A 12496-nucleotide genomic window follows, 5' to 3' on the forward strand; every position below is an offset into this window, starting at 1 on the left:
TGGTTGCTGTGGTGGTGCCAGGGATCGAACCCAGGGCCTCACACACGCAAGACAAGTGCAACACCACTAACCTAGATCCCGAACCCCTTCAATCACAGTTTGCTGTTGTTTATTTTTTGAGGCTCTCCCTGGCAGTTGGTGCTTGCGGGAGGGCTACTTCTGGGGTGGTGCTCAGGGACCAGGTAGCGCTATGGCTAGAACCTGGGCTTCCCACTTGCAAGGTGAGTTGAAGTTTTAGTCTTTTGAGTCATCTCCTTGGCCCTCAAATCACTTTTTTAATGAGCCTGCTGGGAAAAGTCAGTGGTGCGTACTTGAACAGAAGACAGATGTGGGCGAGCTCCTGGAGTAACTACCGCTCGCCTGCCATGATCAGAGTAGCCCAGCGCGGGCTCAGGCTGCAGTGCGGGTATGTTTGGTTTGGGAGCCACCCAGCAATATGCAGGAACAATTTTATTTGCTGTTTAGGAGTAGCTCTTGGTGGCCCTTGTGGCTCTAGGGGTGAGGGCGTGTACTGCCGAGGATCGAACCCAGGTCTTCCTCACGCAAAGCATGAAACTAGCCCTCGGAGGGAGCTATCTCCCCAGTCTTAGCTGCAATGTTTTAACTTCATCTACTGAGATGGCGCTTTAACCCAAAGAGATAAATTTCACTTCCTTTTCTCTTTACCTAGGGGGGGTGGGGAGTTGGGGAGTGGGGGGTTGGGAGGTATACCGGGTTTTTTTTTTGGGGGGGGTGTTGTGGAATATGTGCACTGGTGAAAGGATGGGTGTTTGAGCATTGTATAACTGAGACATAAGCCTGAGAACTTTGTAACTTTCCACATGGTGATTCAATAAAATAAATTTAAAAAAAAAGTAAAGAGAGCTTACTGCACTGGATCAGCAAGATAACAACTTTATCTTTCAGTCCCAGCAGGGTGGAGACTCTACATTTTTGATCCTTCCAGTCAACAAGGAAAGTAATCAAGGAGTAGAAGAATGTCAGTGAGTGGTGAGTACATCAAACCACTGACATTCTTTTGAATTGCACTGTAGCACCGTCATCCCGTTGTTCATTGATTTGCTTGAGTGGGCACCAGTAATGTCTCCTTTGTGAGACTCGTTGTTACTGTTTTTGGTATATTGAATACACCACAGGTAGCTTGCCAGGCTCTGCCCTACAGGCAGGATACTGTTGGTAGCTTGCTGGGCTCTCCAAAAGGGACAGAGGAATCAAACCCAGGTCGGCTGTGTGCAAAGCAAACGCCCTACCCACTGTGCTATTACTCTGGTTCTGAAAAATAAACTATATTCTAATCAGAACTAAACTGTTTTTTCAAGGCAAAGGGGAAATGACATAAGTATAGTAACTGCTTCCTGAAAACAAATGGAGAAGAGATTAATACTCCTTGTTTTAGCTATTAGTAATTATAACTAGGAAGAAGATCATTAAAAGAGTCAGCTACACTGATGAGAAGACATGATACCTTTCATGCTATAAAGGTAGTCTTTTGTTCTTTGGTGTACAGTCTAAGCAAATCCAAGTTTTTAGTTGAAAAATCTGCTGACCTTGTATTTATCAAACAGAAATACATCTGACACTGAAAGAAAATATGTATGCTTGTCATAGTGCTACACATGTTTATTTTTGTACTTTTCCCTCATTCATAGTCAATAAAAAACTGCCTTCAATTTCCTTAATTCTCCCTTAAAGACCATAGCAATGTACCTTTTAAAACAGTAAAAATAATGACAACATAGTTCTCAGGTAATTAGAGCCAATTCAAAAATTACTGGTGAAAAAAAATTTAGACATTGTGATTTGTAAAACCATTAATAATAGAGTTTAAGGCAATATCAATGTTAACTCCAAAGCCCCCTCCAGTGTCAACATTCCTACACTAATCAAGACCTGAGGCTGTCCCTTTATCCACCCCACTTCCTTTGCAAACTCATGCTTTGCTTTTTAATTTACTTATTATAGTTTGGGCTGGAGCAATAGCACAGCGGTAGGGCGTTCGCCTTTCACGCGGCCGACCCGTGTTCGATTCCTCCGCCCCTCTCACCTCCTCCCGGCAAGCTACCGAGTATCGTGCCCGCATGGCAGAGCCTGGCAAGCTACCCGTGGCGTATTGGATTTGCCAAAAACAGTAACAAATAAGTCTCACAATCAAGAGACATTACTGGTGCCCACTCGAACAAATCGATGAGCAACGGGATGACAGTGACATGACAGTGACAGTGACATAGTTTGGGCCACATGCTTACGGAGTGCTGACTTTATGTGTGTTTTTTTTTTCTTTTTGGGTCACACCTGGCGATGCACAGGGGTCACTCCTGGCTCATGCACTCAGGAATTACTACTGGTGGTGCTCAGGGGACCATATGAGATGCTGAGATTCGAACCCGGGTTGGCCGCGTGCAAGGCAAACGCCCTACCCGCTGTGCTATCACTCCAGCCCCACAGAGTGCTGACTTTAATGATTTTTTTTCCTTTTTGGGTCACACCTGGTGATGTTCAGGGGTTACTCCTGGCTCTGTACTCAGGAATCACTCCTGGTGGTGCTCAGGGAACCATATAAAAAGCAAAAGAGTAAATAAAATAAATAAAAACCATTAACTGGGGCCAGGTAGATAGCTAAGCAGTTAGAGGTGCCTGTGTTGAGTCTTCCCCACATGTGGTCCCTGAGCACCCCCACCAGGTGTGATCCTTAGCACTGTAGGCCCCCAACAGTTTTTTTTTCTAATTGTACTTTCATAAGGTTGTTCACATGAATTGATTACATTCAGGATTTCAACACCAATCCCACCACCATTACATCTTCCCACCATCCTTATTTCAATTTTCCCACCACTACTTAAGCCTACCTGCCACAGGCAGATGCTAGATAGTTTATTTTCTATTGCTTTTTATGAATATCATGACATGTCGCATGGCTGAGAAAGCAGCTGTGTGCTCCTGGAATTCTAAATTTGGAAATGATTGGGGTCCAGAGACACCTCTGCAGTGAGCGAATCCATTCCAAGATTCATTTGTGAGTCTCTGGATCAAGGCCATTAGTGGTTTTTTGTTTGTTTGTTTGTTTGTTTGTTTTTTTTTTTGCTTTTTGGGTCACACCCGGTGATGCACAGGGGTTACTCCTGGCTCATGCACTCAGAAATAACTTCTGGTGGTGCTCCCGGGACCATATGGGATGCTGGGAATTGAATCTGGGTCAGCCATGTGCAAGGCAAACGCCCTACCCGCTGTGCTATCACTCCAGCCCCCAAGGCCATTAGTGTTCTTAAGTGGCTCCCGGAGGCAGTTTGTGGGCCTGAGAGCCAGGACCCCGAAGGGCGGGAGTCAGGAAGGACCAGCCAGTCCCCGCCCCCTGTGGCCTAGAGGCTTCAGTCTCTGGTACCGTGTACCTGTGCTTTTCTTCTAAAAGTTTGTGACTTCCAGGGGTTCATTTGGAGTAGGCAGAGAGAGAACAGCCGCTCCATCCATGGTGCCCCAGTGCAATCGACACGGCACCCACCAACAGTTCTATATCCTCCGTCCCGAACATGCTTAGAGAAGCATTGCTGGGAGTGCCCCAACACCGCCCCGAGCACTGCTTAGGAGGGGGAGAATCGTTAACTTCAGATTGGTTCTTAGTCTGTGATTCCTGTGCTAGCACATCACCATCTCCTGGGGACTTTTGAAAAGTGCGAAATACCCTGCTCACCTCAAGCTTAATGTATTGAACAAAGTATTGAGATTCAGTTAGATCCCAATAGTTTGTGTTTCAGCAAGTTTTTTGGATCATTCTGATGATTGCCGAAAGTTTGAGAGCCTTGGAAGGCATTCTTTAATATTTCCAGTTTCAAGTACCTGGCGCAGTGCTCAGGAGCAACTCCTCGTTGTGCCTGGGGACCATACGTGGTGCTGGGGATTGACTTGAGGTTGGCTGCAGCATGCAAAGCAAGTGCCTTAACACCCGAACTATCTCTGTTACAGTCTAAATAAACCCAATATAGCGCTTGAGGAACCGGGGCGATTCAGGTCTTACTCTTGGCTTTGCGCTCAGGCATTACTCCTGGCAGGTTTGGGAAACCATACCGAGTGCCAGGGTTCTAACCCTCGTCAGCCACATGTAAGGCAAATGCCCTATCCATTATACTATCTCAAGCCCCCAAATCTTTTGAGGCCGTGACATAAGGGCATTGGTCAAGGTTTTGGATGTTTTTGTGATGCAGAGGTGAGGGAACTATACATAAAAAACATGGGGCCAGGACAATAGTACAGGGGATAGTGCGTTTGCCTGGCATGCGGCTGACCCGGGTTTGATCCCCAGCATCTCTTTTGAATTAAAAAGAAAAAAAGTCTATGTTGAGAGCAGAGAGAGCGCTGAATGGTCAGAGTGCATGCTTTGCATGCAGAAGGGCCAGGCTGGATCCCTAGCTCTGCAAGGTCCCCTGAGCACCACCAGAAGTGACACCCCCTCCCACCTCCGCACTGAGCTGGGGGCAGGCCCTGAACATCGCAGGGTGTAGTCCCCAGATTGCACACAGGAAGACTGCTTTTTGTTTCAGCTCCAGCTTTCTTATCTTAACTTTTCAAAATTATCTAAGAGCTTGTAATTTTGGTTTCACTTCCACAGGGACCTCCAGGGAGTCAGGTTCCTTCGACAAGCCCTGGGATCATCTTTGCAATATGAGAAGCAAGCACACCTCAAGACTGAAGAGGAAAATCAAGCCTCAGTAGGAGGAAAAGGGGCGTTTATTTTCCATTTGTAGCCCTTGAATCGATTGTAAAGACAGACTGAATCTTGGAAGTCTTGGGGCTGGAGCGATAGCACAGCGGGTAGGGCGTTTATCTTAAACTCGGCCAACCCAGGTTCGATTCCCAGCATCCCATATGGTCCCCTGAGAACCGCCAGGAGTAATTCCTGAGTGCAGACCCAGGAGTAACCCCTGTGCATTGCTGGGTGTGACCCAAAAAGAAAAAAAAAAACATCTTGGAAGTCTGAATAAACTGTTCTTACCTCAATGAGACCGATAATTATAATCAATATCATCACGACTACAATCACAAATATTACCACGATTGCTTTGGCCTCATGATAGCCATCATGATAGCCATATCCTGGAACTTCTTTTGTGAGCTGAAAGAAAAAGAACAATTGTTTTTATGCATTATTTTTGGGGGTCCACACCCAGCGATGATCAGGGGTTACTCCTGGCTCTGCACTCAGAAATCACTCCTGGGGGAACAAAAGGGATGCTGGGGATAGAATTTGGGTTGGCGAGGGGGCTGGAGCGTTAGCACAGTGGGTGGGGCGTTTGCCTTGCACGTGGCAGACCCAGGTTCGATTCCCAGCATCCCATATGGTCCCCTGAGAACCGCCAGGAGTAATTTCTGAGTGCATGAACCATTAGTAACCCCTGTGCATTGCCGGGTGTGACTCAAAAAGCACTGTATCACTGTATCACTGTCATCCCGTTACTCATTGATTTGCTTGGGTGGGCACCAGTAATGTCTCCATTGTGAGACTTGTTACTGTTTTTGGCATATCAAATACACCATGGGTAGCTTGCCAGGCTTTGTTGTGTGGGCGAGATACTCTCAGTAGCTTTCCGGGCTCTCTGAGAGGAATGGAGGAATCGGCTGCGTGCAAGGCAAACCCTCTACCCTACCTGCTGTGCTATTGCTCCAGTCCAAAAAGCAAAAAAAAAAAAAAAAAAAAAAATTGGGTTGGCGGCATGCAAGGCAAGAGCCTTACCCACTATCCTATTGCTCCAGCACCCAAGAACAATTAGACAAAAAGATGGGAAGAATTCTTAAACGTATTCTAAAGAATGACTAACTATTATTATGCAGTCTAAAACCCCATTCTCTCATATGAGTGGACTATAGGTTTTGGTTTTGTATGTTTTAGGGTTGTTTTGTTTTTGTTTTCAGCCTATCCCCAGGGTCCTCAGAGCTCCTGCTGGCTCAGTGCTCAGGGGCACTCGTGTTGAGCTTTCTCCTTGGCCCCAATATGTTCTTACAGAGCACACCAGATATGTTACACCATCTTGTCTGTAGCCTTTCCTTCTACAATTTATTTATCTGGTGTGTTAGGTCCTCTCACACCTCTCCTAGGAACAGTGCTACCTTTCTATAAATGAGCACAGGGACCATCATTATTGTAGTCAAAATTGTGTGGCCACAAAAAAGAGAGCGAGCAAGTAAAAGAGGGAGAGCCAAGAGACCCTGGTCTTCCTGCTCGTGTTCTTTCATGGCATGGCCTGAGAGCCGCAGAAGCCCCTGAGCCTAGTCTCTGTGAGATACAGTTACAGAGCTTTCCTGATTGTTATCCAGTGTCAGCCATTCAGTGCTCCAACACCTGTCCCTCCACCAGTGTACATTACCCCCCAACATCATCCCCGTATCCCTCCTGCCACCTCCCCCCCGCCCTCAACCCACCTCTCTCTCTCTCTCTCTCTCTCTCTCTCTCTCTCTCTCTCTCTCCTCTCTGTCCCTCTCTTTCACCTTTTCTTTCCGCCTCTCTCTTTTCCCATTTCTTCCCTCTCCCTTCTCTCTTGCTGTCTCCTCTCTCCTCTCACTCTACACCCCCCTGTTGGACATTATAGTTTGCAATGCAGATACTGAGAGGTCATCATGTTTGATCCTTTACCCACTTTCAGCACACGTCTCCCATCCAGAAGGATCCCTTCCAACTATCATTGTTATCGTGATCCCTTCTCTATCCCAGCTGCCCTCTCTCCCAGCCCTTGAGCCAGGCTTTCAACTGTGGACCATTCATCCTGGTTGTTGTTTCTAACTGTTCTTGGGTGTTAATCTCATACTAAGTTTTAATTTTTTTTTACATCCCATAAATGAGTGCAATCATTCTACGTTTGTCCTTCTTCTGACTTATTTCACTTGTGAGACTCTATGAAAAAAAAAAAAAGTCTGTCCTCACCTCACTTTCGTCTGGCTGTTTCTGTTCACTCTGGCCTTCGGTATTCTCACTAATGTAGTTCTCAGTCTTCCACTGGTCCGTATCCCATTCTGGCTTGGGAACCTTTCCTTCCTCCTGCTCACTGAGAAGCTTCATCAGGAGGCCGGTTTCAGAGAGGATCTTGGCACACGCCACCTGCACCTGGGGCTTAGAGCAGTCCATTTTGAGAGTCCGCATCAAGTGAGCAATGAACTTCCTCACGTTGTTGTTGGGGATAAGGGACCGCAGCTGCTGGATGTATTCCATCTCCAGCTTGTCTCCTGGGTCTGGTTTTTGTGTAACAGAGACGATGTCCGTGGCCACGTTGTGATATTCCCACTGCATCTCGCTGGACTGCTTGACAGTCGGCGTGAGGTTGTCCACCATCGGGGCGTCCTTCTCATGGGAGGTGCCTTTGCTACCGACAGTTTTCTCTTGCAGCGTGATGCCTCTGGTGTTCGCCCCATTTGCAGCATGCGTGCTTTCTGCAGTCTTCTTTCCTGCATGTGAGTGTGAAGGTTGAAAGGACTGGAGCCAAGGTTCGTCCTGACCTCTCCAAGACAGAGACTCCTCTCTTGGCGGGGACTTGATGAGGCTCTTCACCGCAGCGAAAGGAGGCCGCTTGGCGACTCGCACTGGCCTCTCGGGTGCTGATTCTTTCGTGTCCCTATTCGCGCTGGCTTTAGCCCTTCTGCTTCCCAGGTGAGAATAAGATTTCTGAAAATTATAATTTATTTTATTGTGTAGCACGGGGCTGGGAAACTTCATGTTCCGAACCCTGGCATCTGCGTCTTCTAAAACGCGGAAAGTATCCCTTAGGTCTTTGGGGTTCTCGGGTGGGACTTTAGAAGTGGCAGCAGATGGCCTGCCCATGGAGAATTCTTCCAGGGGCATGGAGAACACCGCCTTGTGCTCCTGGATGGAGTTTGACTCCTCATTGAAGGAGTTTTCCACCCATTTCCTGGGCCTCCCCGTCAAGGGAAGCTCTTTTTTCTGGAGGCCCCCGGGGTCCTTGAGCACGCTGCTCATCTGCAGTGGTTTCCTCTCCCTCTCTGCCACCTTCCCTAAGTGTTTTCTCTTTGGCCAGACAGTTTTCAATTTCTTCGGAAAGATCTGACGGTTCAATTTGGGCCCGAAAAGTATGGAACGGACCAGCGTGGCAGTTTTCTCTCTCTTCCTAGCTTTGTGGACTTTTGCTTGAGTTGCTGCATTTATCAAGCTTTTCAGAAAATGGAGACTTTTCAACTTATTGTATGTTGAATTGTTGGATTCAAGCTGTAGAGACATCGGAATTGTGCTGTTCTTCAAATGAACCCCAGGATTTGCTTTGTCTTTTACATCTTTAAAAAGGAGCTTAAGGAAGGGTAACAAGGTTGATTCAACATCTTTTATGTTACCTTCCTGGAAAAAAGGCATTATGTAATTTAGCTTATTCATCATATCGTTATCATTGAAGTCCAGCTGCTCATTTATGAAAAAGGACATTCTGTCTCTCTCTGATGAGGCCTTGTCCGGTTCTATGGTCAGTTCGGTGCTAGTGTTCTTTTTTCGGGCCTGTAAAGTCTCCATGAACTCCCCTTCTATATTATTTATGGATTCCTCATCTGTCAAAAAGGAAGAGCTTGCTTTTGATCATGAAAGATAACTGGGGAATATTTTGGGAGCATCTACAGACATAAATTTCAGGCAAGTAAATGAGTAATCAGTAAACAAGTGCTGTATTGGTGGGGGGGAGGCACAGGGAAACCCTAAATTGATATCTATGATTGATAACAACAAAAGGAGAAACAAAGTGGTCATCGCTATTTATTCAGAATAAATAGGGCATGAAATCCAGTACATGTCTTTATTATTATTCCACTGGGGGACAGAGTGACAGAAGAGCAGATAAATATTTGTCTTGTATGCAGCCAACCTGGGTCTGATCCCCAGCACCCTATAGGGTCCCTCAAGCCTTACCAGGCCTGACCCCTGAACACAAAGTCAGGAGTAAACTTTGAGCACCTGAGTATGCCCCCAAACAAACAAACACAGAAACAATAATGATATGATTATTCTACTGGTCCCAAAGGATCAAGTGCCCAGAATTCAAGACAAATATTTGTTGCTCAGTTAGACTCTTTACAGATCAACTATGACTTCTGTTTTATTTTTTGGCCATTCCCAGCCATGCTTAGGGGTTGCTCCTGGTTCTGCTCTTAGAATTCTAGGAATTTAGAATTGAATTTTGAATTCAACATAATCTGTTTCCAACTGTATTCTGTGAATCTGAAGGTATTTCAGATCATTAAAAACTAACTAACCTTGGGTCTGTGATTCAGCCACAGCACACAGGATTGAAGCACAGATGACTTAAATAACATGCATCTTAGAGATAAGTGACCTTCCTCTATGATTAGGGTGGAGTGTTTTAGATAGATAAAATTGAAGATTAAAACTGCGCAAGTTCCAAATTCTGTTTTAAAATCTACATTTTTTGAGTAAAAAAATGCCTATTTTAATGTCTACCTGCTCTCAATGCTTATTGGTTTATATAGAGTTAAACATTGAACTACTTTAATAATTTATTCTTTATGCTGATAGTTTTACTCTTTTAATAACCCAATTTAATACTTAAATCCATGTTAGAGTTTATCTTATCACTGTTATGAGCTAATTGAAAAATAGTACCATCAATCACTATTAACATTTGAAAACTTTACATAATGTATCACAGGGAGAGCAACGGGATTAGTTCCTGGTATTTCAAACAAATCACATATATTTGGCTCTTCTTTAGGTTTATCAGAGAAACTATTTAATAAATTTTAGATATAATAATGGAGTTATTAGATAATTCAACCCTGAGTTAGAGAAGCATAAGAATAAGCCCAAGAAATTTGAATAGTTTAATGGACTACAAAAATAATCAATTTTTAGTTAGTTATCTTATGGCTCACAATTATCATGTGTCTGACAAAAGTTTAATAAAACTAGCCTGATCTTGATCATAATATGTACTAATCAAATATGTAAAAAGATATATGATAAAGTTTATACTTGGTGCTCAGAATTCATCGAAAAGATAAACTACACTTGAAAAATAATTGAGGTTTTTTTGGGGGGGCTACCTAGCAATGCCTAGGGGTTACTTCTGGTTTTGCACTCAGAAATCACTCATGATAGTGTTTGGGGGGCCATTTGAGATGCTGGGGATTGAATCCGGGTTGGTTACATGCAAGGCAATCACCTTACCCGCTTTACTATCTCTAGCCCAAGAGAAAACATCTTTATAATGGTTAAATTTTTACTTTAATTAAATTTTACATGTGTCTATTACTTATACTTGTTTGCATAATTGTTGATAGCATACTTTTTAAGTAATCTAGAACCACCTTATGAAAGTAGATAAATGCCGGGCTAGAGAGAGAGTACAGAAGGTAAAGCATTCACTTTGCATGTGTCCAACCCAGATTTGATCCCTGGAATCCCACATGTTCCCTGAACACCAGCAGAAGTAATTCCTGAGTGCAGAGCCAGGAGTAATCTCTGAGCATTAATGCGTGTTGCTCCCAAAAGCAAATTAAAAATTAATCAACAAATCTTTTTTTGGTAATTATGGCCACCAGGCTGCAGCGATAAGAACAGCAGGTAGGGTGTTTGCCTTGCACCTGGCTGATTCCTCCATTCCTCTCGGAGAGCCTGACAAGCTACCAAAGTATCCCACCCACATGGCAGAGCCTGGCAAGCTCCCTGTGGCGTATTTGGTATGCATAAAACAATAGCAACAAGTCTCACAATGGAGACATTACTGGTACCCGCTCAAGTAAATCGATGAACAAAGGACGACAGTGCTACAGTGCTGCTCTCAGAAATTATTCTGGGTGGTGCCTGGGGGACCACATGGGAATCTGGGAAGGAAACTTGGGTTGACTGCATGAAAGATAAGCACCCTCGGTCTGGAGCAATAGCACAGGAGGTAGGTTGTTTGCCTTGCATGCAGCCAATCTGCGTTCGAATCCCAGTATTCTATATGGTTCCCTGAACACTGCCAGAGCCAGGAGTAAACCCTGTGCATTGCCAAGTGTGACTCAAAAAAGCGTAAAAAAAAAAGGCAAGCACCCTCTCCATTATACCATCTCTCTAGTCCCTCAACTATGATTTATTATACTCCCATACCTTTATCCTGTCCTGCCCATAAAAAGAGAGAGGACATTTCTCTCTACCTCTTTTGGGTGCTAATATTCTTATTACCATCATAGACGAAGAAGAAATTCCTCCAGAAATCAGGTCCTCATCTGAATGCACCCTTTCTCCCCCTACCCACTAAATCTTTTGCTGATTAGCCCTTAGCCTCATATTGTTGAATCTGGGCAGATGTCTAAGGATATGTTAATGGATTTGCCAGAGTATATGTCAATGTGCAATGTTGAGAAAATCTAGATGCTTGGGAAACTGTATAGGATGCCGGCAATGGAACCCAGGTCATCTGTGTGCAAGGCAAGTCCCCTACCCACTGTACTATCTCTCTGGCCCCGGAAATAATATTGGAGCTCCCAAAATTGGGGAAAACAACTCTTATTAGATGTGTATTTTGCCTTTACCTACTTCCTACTATTTTCAGCTCTACTTTAGGGAACCGTACAAAGTTTCTGACTGCTTGAAGATCAAGTATAACATTGTGCAGTTGGGTTTCTTTTGGGGGGAAGTGGGGCCAAACCCAGAAATGTTCAGGGGTTACTTCTGTCTCTGTGCTCAGGGATCACTCCTGGCAGTAATTGGGGACCATCTGGAATGCTAGGGATCCAACCGAGGTCTACTGTATGGAGGGCAAGTGCCCTAGCTGCTAGACTCTCTCCAACCAAACTTTAATGAAGAATTAAAAATGCTTTTGGTGGTGGTGAAGTTTAGAGGGGGAGTTAAAGGAAGTGAGGAAGAAGCATGGACTTGCAAAGAGTCCCAGACTGGGATCACACGATGTAGGCATTAGGCACATTTAACACTTTTAGTTTTGCTGTTCCTCACCTAAAAAAATAATATTAGTATTGTATTCTGAATTTTGATTGCTTGGTTTAGTTATTCTCTAAATAAAATCACTGCAATTGGGGTAACGTGGTTATAATAGTACCAATGCAATTGGTTTCCATGTACAAAGTGAACTTCCCTGGACCACCGCTGAAGTGCCGAGACACCATGGTCCGTACAGCACCTCCAGTCTGACTCTTCTTCCCGCCACCCCACTAGGTTTGATGTTCATCTTATGAAAAGTGTTTCCTAAATGATTCTTCTGCCCACCTCTGAAAAGGGAGTAATAGACTTTCTAAAAGTTGATTTTAAAAATAACACTAGCTTTGTGTAAGAAGCAAAGTGATTTGATGTGCCCAATTGCTGATAGCGAATCTGATTCATAATATCCCAGCGTGAAAACACTTTTGTGGGCGGGGTATGTGTATGTGTGTGTGTATGTGTGTGTGTGTGTGTGTGTGTGTGTGCGCGCGTGAGTGCGTGAGCACGTGTGAATGTGCCACACTCAGCGGTGCCCAAGGGATACTCCCAGCAGTGCTTGGGAGACTTTTGTGGGGGTTGAACCCA

General features: G+C 44.7%; 1 protein-coding gene across 1 annotated transcript in view; it reads right to left on the reverse strand.

Annotated features, from left to right (window-relative positions):
• The window catches only part of LOC129406495 (leucine-rich repeat-containing protein 37A2-like), a 38109-nt gene that overhangs the window by 3078 nt on the left and 22535 nt on the right, over nt 1-12496 (reverse strand). The window contains exons 7-8 of the mRNA XM_055144485.1: nt 6908-8529; nt 4985-5104 (exon numbers count right to left, since the gene is read on the reverse strand). Coding sequence (XP_055000460.1) covers nt 4985-5104; nt 6908-8529 — 1742 coding nt within the window. The remainder of the gene's footprint in view (nt 1-4984; nt 5105-6907; nt 8530-12496) is intronic.

This window comes from Sorex araneus, chromosome 7 (assembly GCF_027595985.1).
Source record: "Sorex araneus isolate mSorAra2 chromosome 7, mSorAra2.pri, whole genome shotgun sequence".
Taxonomy (NCBI): domain Eukaryota; kingdom Metazoa; phylum Chordata; class Mammalia; order Eulipotyphla; family Soricidae; genus Sorex; species Sorex araneus.